This window comes from the organism of the source record quoted next, unplaced genomic scaffold, assembly GCF_019419815.1.
Source record: "Pyrus x bretschneideri cultivar Hongxiangsu unplaced genomic scaffold, Pyrus_bretschneideri_v1 Contig102, whole genome shotgun sequence".
Lineage (NCBI taxonomy): Eukaryota > Viridiplantae > Streptophyta > Magnoliopsida > Rosales > Rosaceae > Pyrus > Pyrus x bretschneideri.
In genome coordinates this window covers 344,139-356,763 of record NW_025999394.1, presented here as the reverse complement: position 1 = coordinate 356,763, position 12,625 = coordinate 344,139, and the positions used below count along the sequence as shown (strand labels likewise).

The following is a 12,625-nucleotide window of genomic DNA, read 5'->3' as shown; positions in this document are numbered from 1 at the left end:
TTATGGTCTCATAAATATACCGATTAACTTAGTCAAATAGACTAATTTGAGCAATGGAGAATACTGACTAAATGTATCAAGTTAGGATTCCGTCGGTAGAAGTGGGTGATGTATTGGCCCCTTCACTCAGTGGACCTTCATCTCTTTGGCAAAGGCTAAGAAAATATCCTCAGAGGTCCTTTGCATATCATGATATAACATGGCCCTATGAAACATTATTCATGACCAATTGGTAATGAGAACCCAAAATCTTTGAAGTTTCTTCCCTTTCGAAACATAAACTAATGCATCTTAAAAACTGAAATTTCATCCAGTGAATTATATCTAAGCAATATCACAGTCAATGAGAAACTACAAAGATAGTAAGAAACGGCAAATCTCTACCATAAGATAAACAAAAAGGAATCGTGATGAGCCGCTGTTCAAAACGCTTTTAGGTTGCAACATCCTGTACAGCTACAACCGAGGTAACCGGGGAAGCCATTAGTAACCAATTCCAATAGTTACAGACACATGCAGAAATATTTATACATCTCTCTTCTTTCACTGCTCGTTTGTTGTTTGTTAAAGGTACATCTACAGGCCTAGCGTACATCTGACTTCATTTCAGTTGAGGACTCAGGGTGTGCACGGGACTTCTCAATTAACAACTCGATTCTCTGTTAGGAAGATGAGTAGTTTCAGAAAATAAATAATTGAACACCTATAATTAAATAATTTGAAGTTTGCAAATCATTAATCAAGCAGCTATCAAGATGAAATCACGTTATTTTTGTCCGATCCACAGAGAAAAATAAAATAAAGGCACGGAGAAGATACCTTCACAGATTTATTGACTTCGTCAAGTTTATTAAGTAGCAAATCCCCAGGTACTACGCCTCTGCGTTCTATTGACGCATAGCGTGGTGATGCTGACATCTGCATAATATGGGAAAAAACATGTTTAATCAATACACCATCGATCCACTTTACAAAACTGGACAGGGATTGTGAATTGAGTGCGTTGTCAATAAAATTAGAACTGAAACAAGTTTGATAAAGACGGAAAAAAAGTTCTTATTGCAGCAGTTTCATCAACGTATACCTTTAAGCTTTTAGATGGCGATCTCAAAACAAGAGGTCCCTCAGTCAATGATCCAGTACGAGCCACGCTTTCCCCTTCAGTAGTGGTGGCAGTAGGCTTCCAACTTACAGCACTTTCTCGTATGGCCTTTGAAGCTTCTGTTATGATTACCTACTAGTCATACAACAACAAACACCCAATTTATACTTTTAACATCACAAGTTTTTTCAACGGTTGTAAGACTAAACAATAGTACGCCACCAAAACACATATAAAAAAGAATCTGATTAATGTTGCTGATTCAAATTAGAACACAACTAAAAGGCAGTTTTAGTCACCTTCCTCAAACCACTAGGGTTAGAAACCCCTTGAACCTGTAGTTCATCTACAGCTGCGGCTTTTCCACATGCTATACTTTCAATTCTAAAGGTATGAATTCCATACCTTGACTGCAAGCAACCTATGCATAATGCAACAGAAGATACCATTAGTCTTTAAACTTTCACTTGTTCTGGCTACGTCAGTGTAGTTTTGCTAACCCAAAAGAATATTGATATCAAATTTATAATCAACGTGCTAATGTGAAGATGTATGATGCAAAGTTCCAAACCAATGTGCAACTTTCCATCCATTACAGTTCACATTATCAAACTTTTATACAGTGTTAGGCACTGAGAGACCTTGTGCTCTCTGGCATTCTACTTCTAGCTGTGGTAACTTCATTTATTTCTGCATTAAATATCCATTATGCGCTTAATAAACCTGGTTTTGCATGCCAAATCCTTATCCGCCATCTTTTTACACGACTACGTGCTCCCTGCATCTATCTTGTTCGACAATGCAGCATTGGAAATATAATAGTTTCACACTATAACATATATGCATGAATTCAAATTGCAAACTAACATCAACAATTACAAAGATTAATCATGTAATACATGCAGGCATATGAATCAATGGAAGTAGGTTATAGAGCACAGTAAGGCCAGTATCAGTACCTTGTTCTATAATGATGTCAATCACCAGGGAAAGGGGTACATGCTTCTCAATTGTAGTGATGCCCCAGAAGGGTATGAAAGATGGCCTCGAAACCTTTGTGGAAAAAGGACGAGAAAGAGAAGAAGTATTACCTCAATGCATTGTTTTTCTTTTGTGTGAGCAACGATGCAAAAATAGAATAATTCTATTTAGTTTAAAGACAATCAGAAACATGGGAAGAATTCAAGTAAGGTATGCACCTTGTAAACTATTTCACTTGGCGTAACATATAGTTTTCGTGAGGAAACATCCTTCTGAAGAACATATCTCTTAAAAGGCAGATATAAAAGCATAATGATGCCAACTCCCCAAGCTAAAACCAGCAACAGCGATATAGAAAGCCATATAACAGTGTCATACTTAACGATATTCTTTGCAAGCTCTTCGAAGGAGGCCGTGTGAAGAATTTGCTCAGAAGAGTCTGCAGTGTCAACATCATCTAACTCGGATGATTCAGCATAAGGAAGTAACCGATCCTTGGATGACCGAGGCTCAGATATACCATCTGCATGACCCATCAACATCTCTTCCAACTCAAAACTAGCAATCAGAAACATACAGTATCATTATTAGCACTAAAATTCCAAAGGATGTCAACTTTTTCATTTGGATGCAATGTTTCTTTCTTAACACCATAATTGCTGAAAGCCCAAAAAGGTTTATGAGAATCTGAACTGACAAATGACGACAAATTGGGACAAATGATGAGATAAAAGGGTTGCAAACTTGCAATGCAGTATAAGACAATGAAACTATTTGCCTGAGGAAATTTCTTCTAACTCAAAGAAAAAGCATAATCAAGAAAGCACTTTTTAAAAAGTGCTTTCTTCAAATCCCTAGCCAAATTAGTTTGAAATTATAACTTCCAGATCAAGCGTGCAGTTTTTTCAAGATTTCGTTTTAGACCAAGTAATTAGCTTCCACTACAAAGTAAATAGCTTGATTACAACACCTAATGATTAATCATCTAAGTAACTTAAGCTAAAGTATTAAACTTTGTGATGATTGAAACAACTTCAGAAGGAAAAGGGTACCATTTTCCGTCGATTTTCTGGGCAAACAAACAAGACGGAGAGTACAAAGCAGCTCCGGATAAACATTACCGAATCAAAAACCGAGACCAAGATAGAAAGGGAAATATAAATAAGTAAAATTGGGGGGAAGGGAAAACGAAAAAGAGATATTATTACCTGGAAAATTTTCGATTTTCAGAGGTCGGTCCTGTACTGAATCTGGGAATTTAGAGGATTTTATGTTGGATTTTTGGGGGGTGTTTTGGTAATTTAAGACGGAGTTTGGGTGCTCATCAAAGGATGAGCCAAAACAACCAGTCCGACCGCTCTGTTGCTTTTTGCGTAGGAAGTTTCTTCACAGCTTGGTCTCTTCAATTATCAACTTCAGCGTAGGAGCCCTCTCTCTCGAGTTATTCACTATCCACAATCCACCTAATGAATAGTAATTGATCTTAATAAACAGTAATTGTATTTTGTATCTCCACCGTTATACTTCAATAGCCCTGGCAATAGGCAATAAAATATTAGTATTTTTTTTATTTATAAAATAATTTTAATTGTAATTTCGGATAAGATTTTTAATCGTTCTCGTTGCGCCACATGTCATTGTCCGAAGTATTATTAAATAATACAAAATAATTTTAATTGTAATTTCGGATAAAATTTTTAATCGTTCTCGTTGCGCCACGTGTCATAAATTCCGAAAAGACAATTATTGGGGATGAATTTCTGATAAGATTTTTAATCATACTCGTTGCGCCACGTGTCATTATCCGAAAATACAATTATTGGTAATGGATTTTTGATAAGATTATTAACCAATCACGTCGCGCCACGTGTCATAATCTGTTTACAATCTTTTAGTGTAGATTTTCATTAGATTTTTAACAAATGACGGCATGCCACGTGTCATTATCCGAAAATACAATTATTGGTGATGGATTAATGATAAAATTATTAACCAATCACGTCACGCCATGTGTCATAATCTATTTACAATCTTTGAGGATAGATTTCCATCAGATTTTTAACAAATGACGGCATGCCACGTGGTATTATCTACAACCTAATCCTTTCTGAATCCTCCATATAATCCACCATCCATCCTCACAAATCTCACACCAATTTTCTCAAGATCTCTATTATTATTCATAGTTTCCGCTTCCTTCTTAACATAAATCTCTATCATTATTCATAGTTTTTGCTTCTTTCTTACAATGTCTTCTTCTTCCTCAAGGATGATGTGGGAACTCGATCAAGAAGAGGAAGAATTGTTTAACCAATCAAAAGAAATGTTCAATTTCCAGGTGGCAAAAAATGAGAGGGAAGAGGATGAGGAGCGTAGAAAGAGAGATGACGAAGCAAGAATGCGCAGAGCCTCACATTCCCGTCGAGTCATCCAAGCTGTGGCTCAGATCTGCAGGCCCAGCCATTCCGGAAGCCTTGATAGAAGTAGGCAACGACGAGGTACGGAACTCTTGGACAATTATTTTGTCCGTAATAGTGCATTCCCTGATACGTACTTTAGACGTCGTTTTAGAATGGAACGACATTTGTTCAACAAAATCATGATTACAGTTTGCAACCATGATTCTTACTTTGTGCAAAAGAATGATGCTTTTGGTGTTATGGGTCTCCTTCCTCAGCAAAAAATTATTGCTGCCTTACGGATGCTTGCATATGGAGCATCTACAGACCAAGTGGATGAGATAGCGAGGATGGGGAAATCAACCATTTTTGAGTCCTTGATGAGGTTTTGCAGAGCAATCGAATCTATCTACACCGCAGAGTACCTCTGGAAACCTACAAACATGGACTTGCAAAGGCCTCTAAAGAAGACCGAGATGCGTGGTTTTCCTAGGATGATTGGAAGCATTGATTGTATGCACTGGATGTGGAAAAACTGTTCAAGTGCATGGCAAGGTGCTTATGGGGACAGAAAATGAGCAAAAAGTATCATTTTGAAGGCGGTGGCATCTTTTGATACATGGATTTGGCACGCCTTTTTCGGGGTTCCGGGAGCTCAAAATGACCTCAACGTCCTTGCCCAATCCCCAATGTTCAACAATGTCCCACAAGGAAAGGCACCAAAAGTCACATATGAGGTCAATGAACGTATGTACGACAGGCCATACTACCTAGCTGACAACATTTACCCAAGGTGGTCAACATTTGTCAAAACAGTGCCACGTCCGCGAAGTGCAAAGGAAAAACACTTTGCAAGCTGTCAAGAGGGGTGCAGGAAGGATGTGGAGTGTTGTTTTGGTATCCTCCAAGCTTGTTGGGCAATCGTCAAGGGTGCTACCAGATTTGATGTAGAGTCGCTTCGATCCATCATGATGACATGCATCATTCTTCACAACATGATTGTGGAAGATGAGTGCGATTATGAAGCTATTAATAAATATGGGCCAGACACAATGAACAATTCAAGAACACGTATATATTGTGCTCACGATGCCACCGATGAGCCCGTGCAACATAAGCCATTACAAAGGGATGGACGTTACAATGAAAGGGTCATTCAACGATATACTACATTTCAAATGCTAGACATGCACAATGCGGGCAAAATGACTTGATAAAGCACTAGTGGGCATTGAAACAAGCTGAAGATAATTAAGTTCATTTAGTGTGTTTTTTTATTATTTGGTATGTTTATGTAATTTTATTTGGTGTGTTTTATTATTTGGTATGTTTATGGAATTTTTTTAGTTCAGCTTTAGTGAGTTTTTTATTGTTCGGTATGCTTATGTAATTTTATTTGGTGTGTTTTTGTCATTTGAATAAATATTCTCTTAGTATAAATAACTTACCAAATTCATTTGAATAAATATTCAATAAATTGTAAACAACATAAAGTACTATATTCAATAAATAATAAATTACAACCCAAAGTGATTGGAAAATTATGGGTTCCGATTACAAAAACTACTTTATTCATCATCACTTAACCAATTGCGGTGCTAGGATAATCTTTTGTTATGGTGCTAGGACCATTTTGGCTTGCTCTCGCTTCTTTTGCACGCCTCCTTCGCACCACGTCCGCTTTCTCTGACTTCCAAAAAAATGTAGAATTTAGAGACTTCCTTTCTAAAGGCGTGTTCATAATCTCACGATCTCATTGAGCCCGTCTTTTTTCTCTAACATGTTCCCTTTCTTGCCTAAATAGCTTTTTTTCTTTCTCTTAGCCTGAAATTCTCTCTCAATAGCTTCAGCTTTTGCGTCCTCTCTAGCCTTATCAGCCTCATATTTCGCCATTTCCCTCGCCAAAGTCAATTCACCTTGGCGAGCAAGTTCTTCCATGAACTTTGCATAATCATTCTTGGAAGCACTCCCTTTTCTCTTTGAAGCCTTCTTACCTTGATGCCTAATTGGATAACGGGTCGAACCCGACGCTTGTTCAGGGAGGGGCGTTTCGGGCACTTCTTCTGCATCATCTTTATGAACATGCGAGCCATGATCGGATATAGGGTGTAGAGGAGTGTTGTTCATGAAAACTTATGGACCGACAGGCACAACTCTAAATTTAGGACAATGTTTGACAATATTCCAACATTCCCACCGGTTGAATGATTTATTTTTGCTTTTGGTTTTGGCACCATACCAAGCTTGTGCTTGAAGTTCCTACACAATGCGGGAGAAGAAATAATTATAATGAAAATAGGTAACAAATAAATAATACAAACAAATAATTATAATGTAAGTAGGTAACAAATAAATAATACAAACAAATAATTATAATGTAAATTTGGGTTTAGTACAAACAAATAAATAATATATTGTTACCTGATCCGAGTAATTTTCCCCACTTCGAATATTAGTACTAGCTTATGCAAAGGCGTCTCTCCACATACTAGACGATTGGCTAAGTAATTTCCAACGACTAGACATCGATTCTTTGATTCTTTTCCGATCAATTTTCTCAAGATAATTGGTATGAATAAGACTCCACATTTCTCGCAACTGCATCTCATTACCTGTAAGCTAACTATGAGTGACTTCAACCCAGCTAATACACAACGCAACATCTTCAAGAAGCGACCAATTCGTACCTGCATCAGTAGTCATTTTGTTGAAAAAAAATGGTTCGAAACTTTGAGAGAAAGAAAGGAATTTGATTGAAAGTAGTTGAGAAAATATGAAATTGTAATGTAAGGTAGATGATAATGAGAAGGTATTTAATTCAGATTTTTTTTTCGAACTTTTTACAATTTTTTTTTATTTTTATTCAACTAATTAATTTCTGCTGTTGGATATAAAAAAATTTGAATTCAACACTCCAGATTGTGCCACATGTTACAACGTTAACTTTTCTTAATTTTAAAACTATTTTTTCTTTTATTTTTTATTTATAAAGCAAATTAATATCAACCGTCGATCTCAGATCGAACGGTTGATATTAAATAAATTTTTTATTTTTTTTACTGTTGAGATCGAACAGTCCAAGTTAAAAAGTCGTTGAGATCGAACGGACCATAAGAAGCCACGTGGCTTCCAACGGCAACATTTCAGTGCTGAAAAGTGGTTGACTTTTCTGAAATTATGTCGGGCGACGTGCCCCCATGCCCGAGTGGGTGCACGTGCCTGACAGAAAAAAAAAAAAAAAAAAAAAAAAAAAAAAAAAAAAAAAGGGCCTGACACCAGGCTGACGTTAGCACTGCCGTCACATCCACTCAGGCTTTCGGGCTGGCAATTCTTCACAGGCCTTGAGCTCGAGCCTCCACCTCCACTCGGGCTCCTTCACGCTGGAGCGCATCCACAGGGCCTCGGGCCCTTTTCTCCAGCTTGTCCCCCAAGCAATCCACCACGGTGGAGTTGCTCTTAAGGGGGGGATTTGATTTTTGCCTACGCCAAATTTAAACCATATTATTATTAGTATATTGTGAGGCTTAGCTCACTTTCCCAATCCATTATTATAGATAATACCATTTGCTCAAATAATAATAATAATAATAATAATAATAATCATAACAAAGTTATCAATCACTACACAATTAAAAAAAGATTCTCGGCTATGGGAATCGATGTAATGTGCACTGCCCAAAGAGATTTTGTAGTATACTTGAAACGTAAGTTCTACATCATGCGTCATAAGACAAGTTTTTACATCATATGTCATAAACAAACTTTATATTAATAATTATGATACATAGTGTATCGGTTTGTGTTAAAGTACATAAAATGATTTCTCCACCGTTTAAACAAAAAACTTATCATGTAATAGTTTCTCTTAAATTGATACCTCATGCTTACAACAACTACACAAGCATTTTGCCCAAATTTTACAAATTCTTCTATAGTAAAACCCAGTTAATAAGAACTGTTCACTAACAGTTAAATGTTCTTATCCATGTCTCGTTCCTTTTTCAGCTTGGAATAGTTAAATTATTAACTACCCATGTTTTCCATGTGTTGATCATCGTGGATGGCTCTACTCCGAGTACAGACTCCCCAGTTAATCACTACAATCCTTATCCTATGAAATAAGTTATAACTGAATTCTAATTGAGAATGATAAAAAAATTACAACCTTTTTTTTTTAGGAAATGATAGTACATTCATTGAGAAAAACCATTACAAAGAGCCATTCAAGGCAACAAGATTTCCTCAACAAGTAAATCTACAACTAAATTTGGAGGAGAATCGTACCAATCACAAACTTGACTCAAGGATAAACCCAAACTGGGCGAGTCTATGGGCAACACCATTAGCTTGGCAGAGAGTATGGGTAATAGTAACCTCAGTGATTGTAGAGAGTAACGCCTTGATATCCTCTACTATTAGCTAGATATTAGATAAATTACTATAGTGATCTCTTGACACATCCACAATTTGAAGCAAATCGCTCTCACATTGGTGTTTTGAAAGCCCCTGTTTACTACCCAAACCAAGCCCTCTCTGACAACCATGGCTTCAACTTGAAGAGGAAAGGAAATGTCCTCAAAGCTACCACATCTTGCTGCCACGAAAATTCTAGCATCTCCCTGAGAATAATTCCAAATCTTGCCAATTTTTTCTCCCTATTCCACGATCCATCAACATTCATCTTAAGTTTTCCACAAGGCAATGCTGTCCATTTGGGAATCCCATGATGTTGAGTTCTGGTTCACGATAGTGCATTAGCCTTAGTGTTTACATACTTCTGCCACCAGAATAATGCTCTAGCAACACAAATATTAGGTAGATCATGTTTATCCTCCCATAGCTGTTTATTCCTAACACCCCATAATGCCCAACAAATCATTAGGAAAGAATAAAAAATGTATGCAGGGACCAAATCAGCAATCTCTCTTATCCACATTAAGAAAGAACGTGGGCAAGCCTCCCTCAAAAGAATACCTAAGTGTGATGCAAGCCATGAACACTTAGCATATAGACGTTCATTCAATAAGGGTATAACCATTTCATCATAAGAGGTACACATCACAAAACATTTATCAGTGTCAATATGACGCCTAGCTAGATTAGCTCTAGGTAGGCACAAAGTTGTTACACAGTCTCCAAACGCACACTTTTACTTTTGGTGGAACATTCGCATCCCATACTCGGTGCCATAGTTTGAAATACGAATTAGCATGAGAAGAAGACGATGCCCTATTATTTGATGGTTGAATCCGTTCATTAGCCACATGATAAGCGCTGCAAACCGTTAACTCCTTTTTTTTCATGATGCCCTATCAAGTAATCTGGAATGGACCCAAGACTTAGTGGAATAGATCAGATTTGGTTAATCTCTTCATTAGTAAAGAGTGTCCTTAGCAAATCACAGTTTCATACCCAGTAGCAAGATTAATAAGTTCATTAACCATGCTCAAGTACATCTCACATGTTTAGATGAGAATGGGCAAAAGAGGGAAAGGATTAGAAGCCATGGATCTTCCTAAATCCTTATTAATCCCCCCTCTGCCACTGTGATCTAAGAGAGAGTATTTTCCTAGCAACGCATATACTCTTCCAACAATACGACGCTTTCAATTTTACGGGTGCATCCATGAATTATCCATTGGGAAAATACTTGGCTTTGAGAGTTCTTGCAACTAGCGAACAGGGCTCAGTGATTGGCCTCCACCCTTGCTTAGCTAACATACCCAAGTTAAAAGCATATAAATTTTGAAACCCAATTCCACCCTCACATTAAGGTTAGGCAGAGCTTGTCTTAAGAGCACCCATGCACCTTTCCTTTGCTATCATTTCTACCCCACCAAAACATGAGAACTAATATGTTAATATCATCACAGAAATAACTTGGAAGCAAGAAACAACTCATGGTATAAGTTTGAATCGATTGTGCAACAGCCTTTACCAAGACCTGTTAGCTTGCTACACTAAGTGTGGAGCTTAAAATAATCCCAAAAATTCTAGAGCTGACACGTGGACTTTTGCTCAAGAAAGACAAGATTGCCCTCAATAAATGGGTAGGCTTCTCAGATACTCTCACACACAACTTATACCCCTGAAAGTCCCAAAACTAAATATGATTGCCTATAACTCACCTGCCCTTGGAAAGGAAAAGTCAAAGCATTAAAGATAAGGATTAATTACCCAAATCCTATCTTTAATACATTCCCAATTGAAGATTGACTCCAATCAAGTAAGTAATCCCAATTTAAATAAATTAGGGATAATTACACCATTATCTAAAGATATTATTTCCAATTTAATATCTTGAGAATATTTTGAGAATCTTTCTCCACAACCACCTTGGCTAATAGGATGCCGCCATGTGTAGGGTAAAACCCTAACACTATGGTCCACCCTACCCCTATAAATACCCCATAATCTACCAAATTTTCATAGCTTTTGCTACCCCAAAAAAGGCCATAAACACTTTACTTTTTCAAAGAAACTGTCCATTGGCCTAACCCCTCCTCCTCACCTCGTGGACGCATGAGACTTAGGTTTTTTTATCAAAGGTGTTGATTATTTTCCAGGTGCATTTTTGTCAAGACTGAAGACGGCGGGAATTTGCATTGATAAATTAGTGCTTTCATTGAGAGCTGATTCAAATACTTGAAGAAGCCTCTTGCATTTGTTTCTAGAATTTTTTGTTACGTTGAATTTCTCACACGTTGTATCAATTACTTTTTTCTAGAAAAGTTTCTTGATCAATCCCTGGAGAATGGATACAATGGTAGGAAATTCAGAAACTATGAAGAATGGAACCTCGTACGTACAAGGATTTGGACCGAAAAGTGGAGACGAGGACATTGCCCCACGATGGCGATCCTCAAGGCTTAATGCAACAACAGTAGGAGCCCTACCACCGCGGAGCCGCACCACCACCATTGCCGTGACCCAGCAATCGCGGCAAGGCCACCATGTCATGGCCTAAGCTCCACCAACGTTGCAGCTCACGGACCAAAACTCTAGGCAGTAAGCCCAGGTCCACTCACTAGCCTATGGGCAAGAGGCCCAAGTCCTTAGGTAAGTAGCCCAAGCCTAGCCAGCTGCCAGCCGAGCCTAGCCACTTACTAACCAAGCTCAAGCCTGTGAAGAGCAAGGCGCAGCCCAACGCGCAGCGTAAACCCAAGGCCAGCCGCCACATGTGCTAACCCAATGTGCCCTTGCGCACATGTCGACTATCCAATCGTGTTGCCCTGCCTCGCGACCCGCTATGCCAACCCGGCCCATGGCCCAATCTATTCTAAGGCCACCTTTAGCAATCCAGATTTCGACCACTGGTCCCGCGATCAATTCGGGGTTATTTTCACCCCACTTTTATGCAGGAATACCCACTTTGGGCTCAAATTTTGTACTTGCAGTCCACTATACTTCCACCACACATGGAGATGCCCATTTCCCAGACTCTTCCAATCCAAATGTCGAGCACCACCTGCCTCAGCAGGTGGCTAATTTGATAAGTGCCCTCATGCAGCAAACCACCTTGGTGAACCAGCTTCTCGAGCGTATTGACATGCAGCGCGCCCTAGACGAGGTGTCCCGAAGCAAGACAAAGGCAGAAAAACGTGACTCATTCCAGCAACGTCCTGGCAAAGAGCCACTCAGCTCGCCACGAACCGTGCATTCGGGTAGTTTGCACTCTTATTTGGGCCCTTGGGAAAACGTCTTCTCCGGCCTAGATGCCCAAATAAGCATTCATTCCTGACTCAACTCATGTGTTAGTATGCATTCGAGGTTGGGTCCACACTCTGACGAGCACTCAGGACATTCTAGGAGAAACACCCACACGAGGCTAGGCCCACAATGCGATCCTTATACGAGGCAGCAGAGTAGGTAGCCGTATGACGTCCAAAGGAGAGCACGAGAGTGGTCCAGCTTAAGTTCCACTGAAAGCTTCAACCAAGAGCAACAACAAGCAGCACAGAACGAGCCACGTGCACCGCAATCATGGCATAGACGAGCAAGACATGCCGAAAAGCAACTTAGACCAGCAGGTCAGCAATAGGGAAAGCCAGAGGCTTTGCTGCCCCACCAAGCATAAATCCAGGATCAAGTACAAAGGCTCGTGGTAGAGCAGTTGTGTGGATTCTAGCACATTGATACCACC

General features: G+C 38.9%; 1 protein-coding gene across 1 annotated transcript in view; it reads right to left on the bottom strand.

The window, feature by feature from the left end:
- Window positions 1-291: 291 nt before the first annotated feature.
- LOC103965564 overlaps window positions 292-12,625 on the bottom strand; it is a 36,317-nt gene continuing 23,983 nt past the window's right edge. The window contains exons 3-9 of the mRNA XM_048570121.1: window positions 3,136-3,187; window positions 2,302-2,641; window positions 2,062-2,155; window positions 1,402-1,523; window positions 1,085-1,234; window positions 820-918; window positions 292-659 (exon numbers count right to left, since the gene is read on the bottom strand). Coding sequence (XP_048426078.1) covers window positions 585-659; window positions 820-918; window positions 1,085-1,234; window positions 1,402-1,523; window positions 2,062-2,155; window positions 2,302-2,641; window positions 3,136-3,187 — 932 coding nt within the window. The 3' untranslated portion in view covers window positions 292-584. The remainder of the gene's footprint in view (window positions 660-819; window positions 919-1,084; window positions 1,235-1,401; window positions 1,524-2,061; window positions 2,156-2,301; window positions 2,642-3,135; window positions 3,188-12,625) is intronic.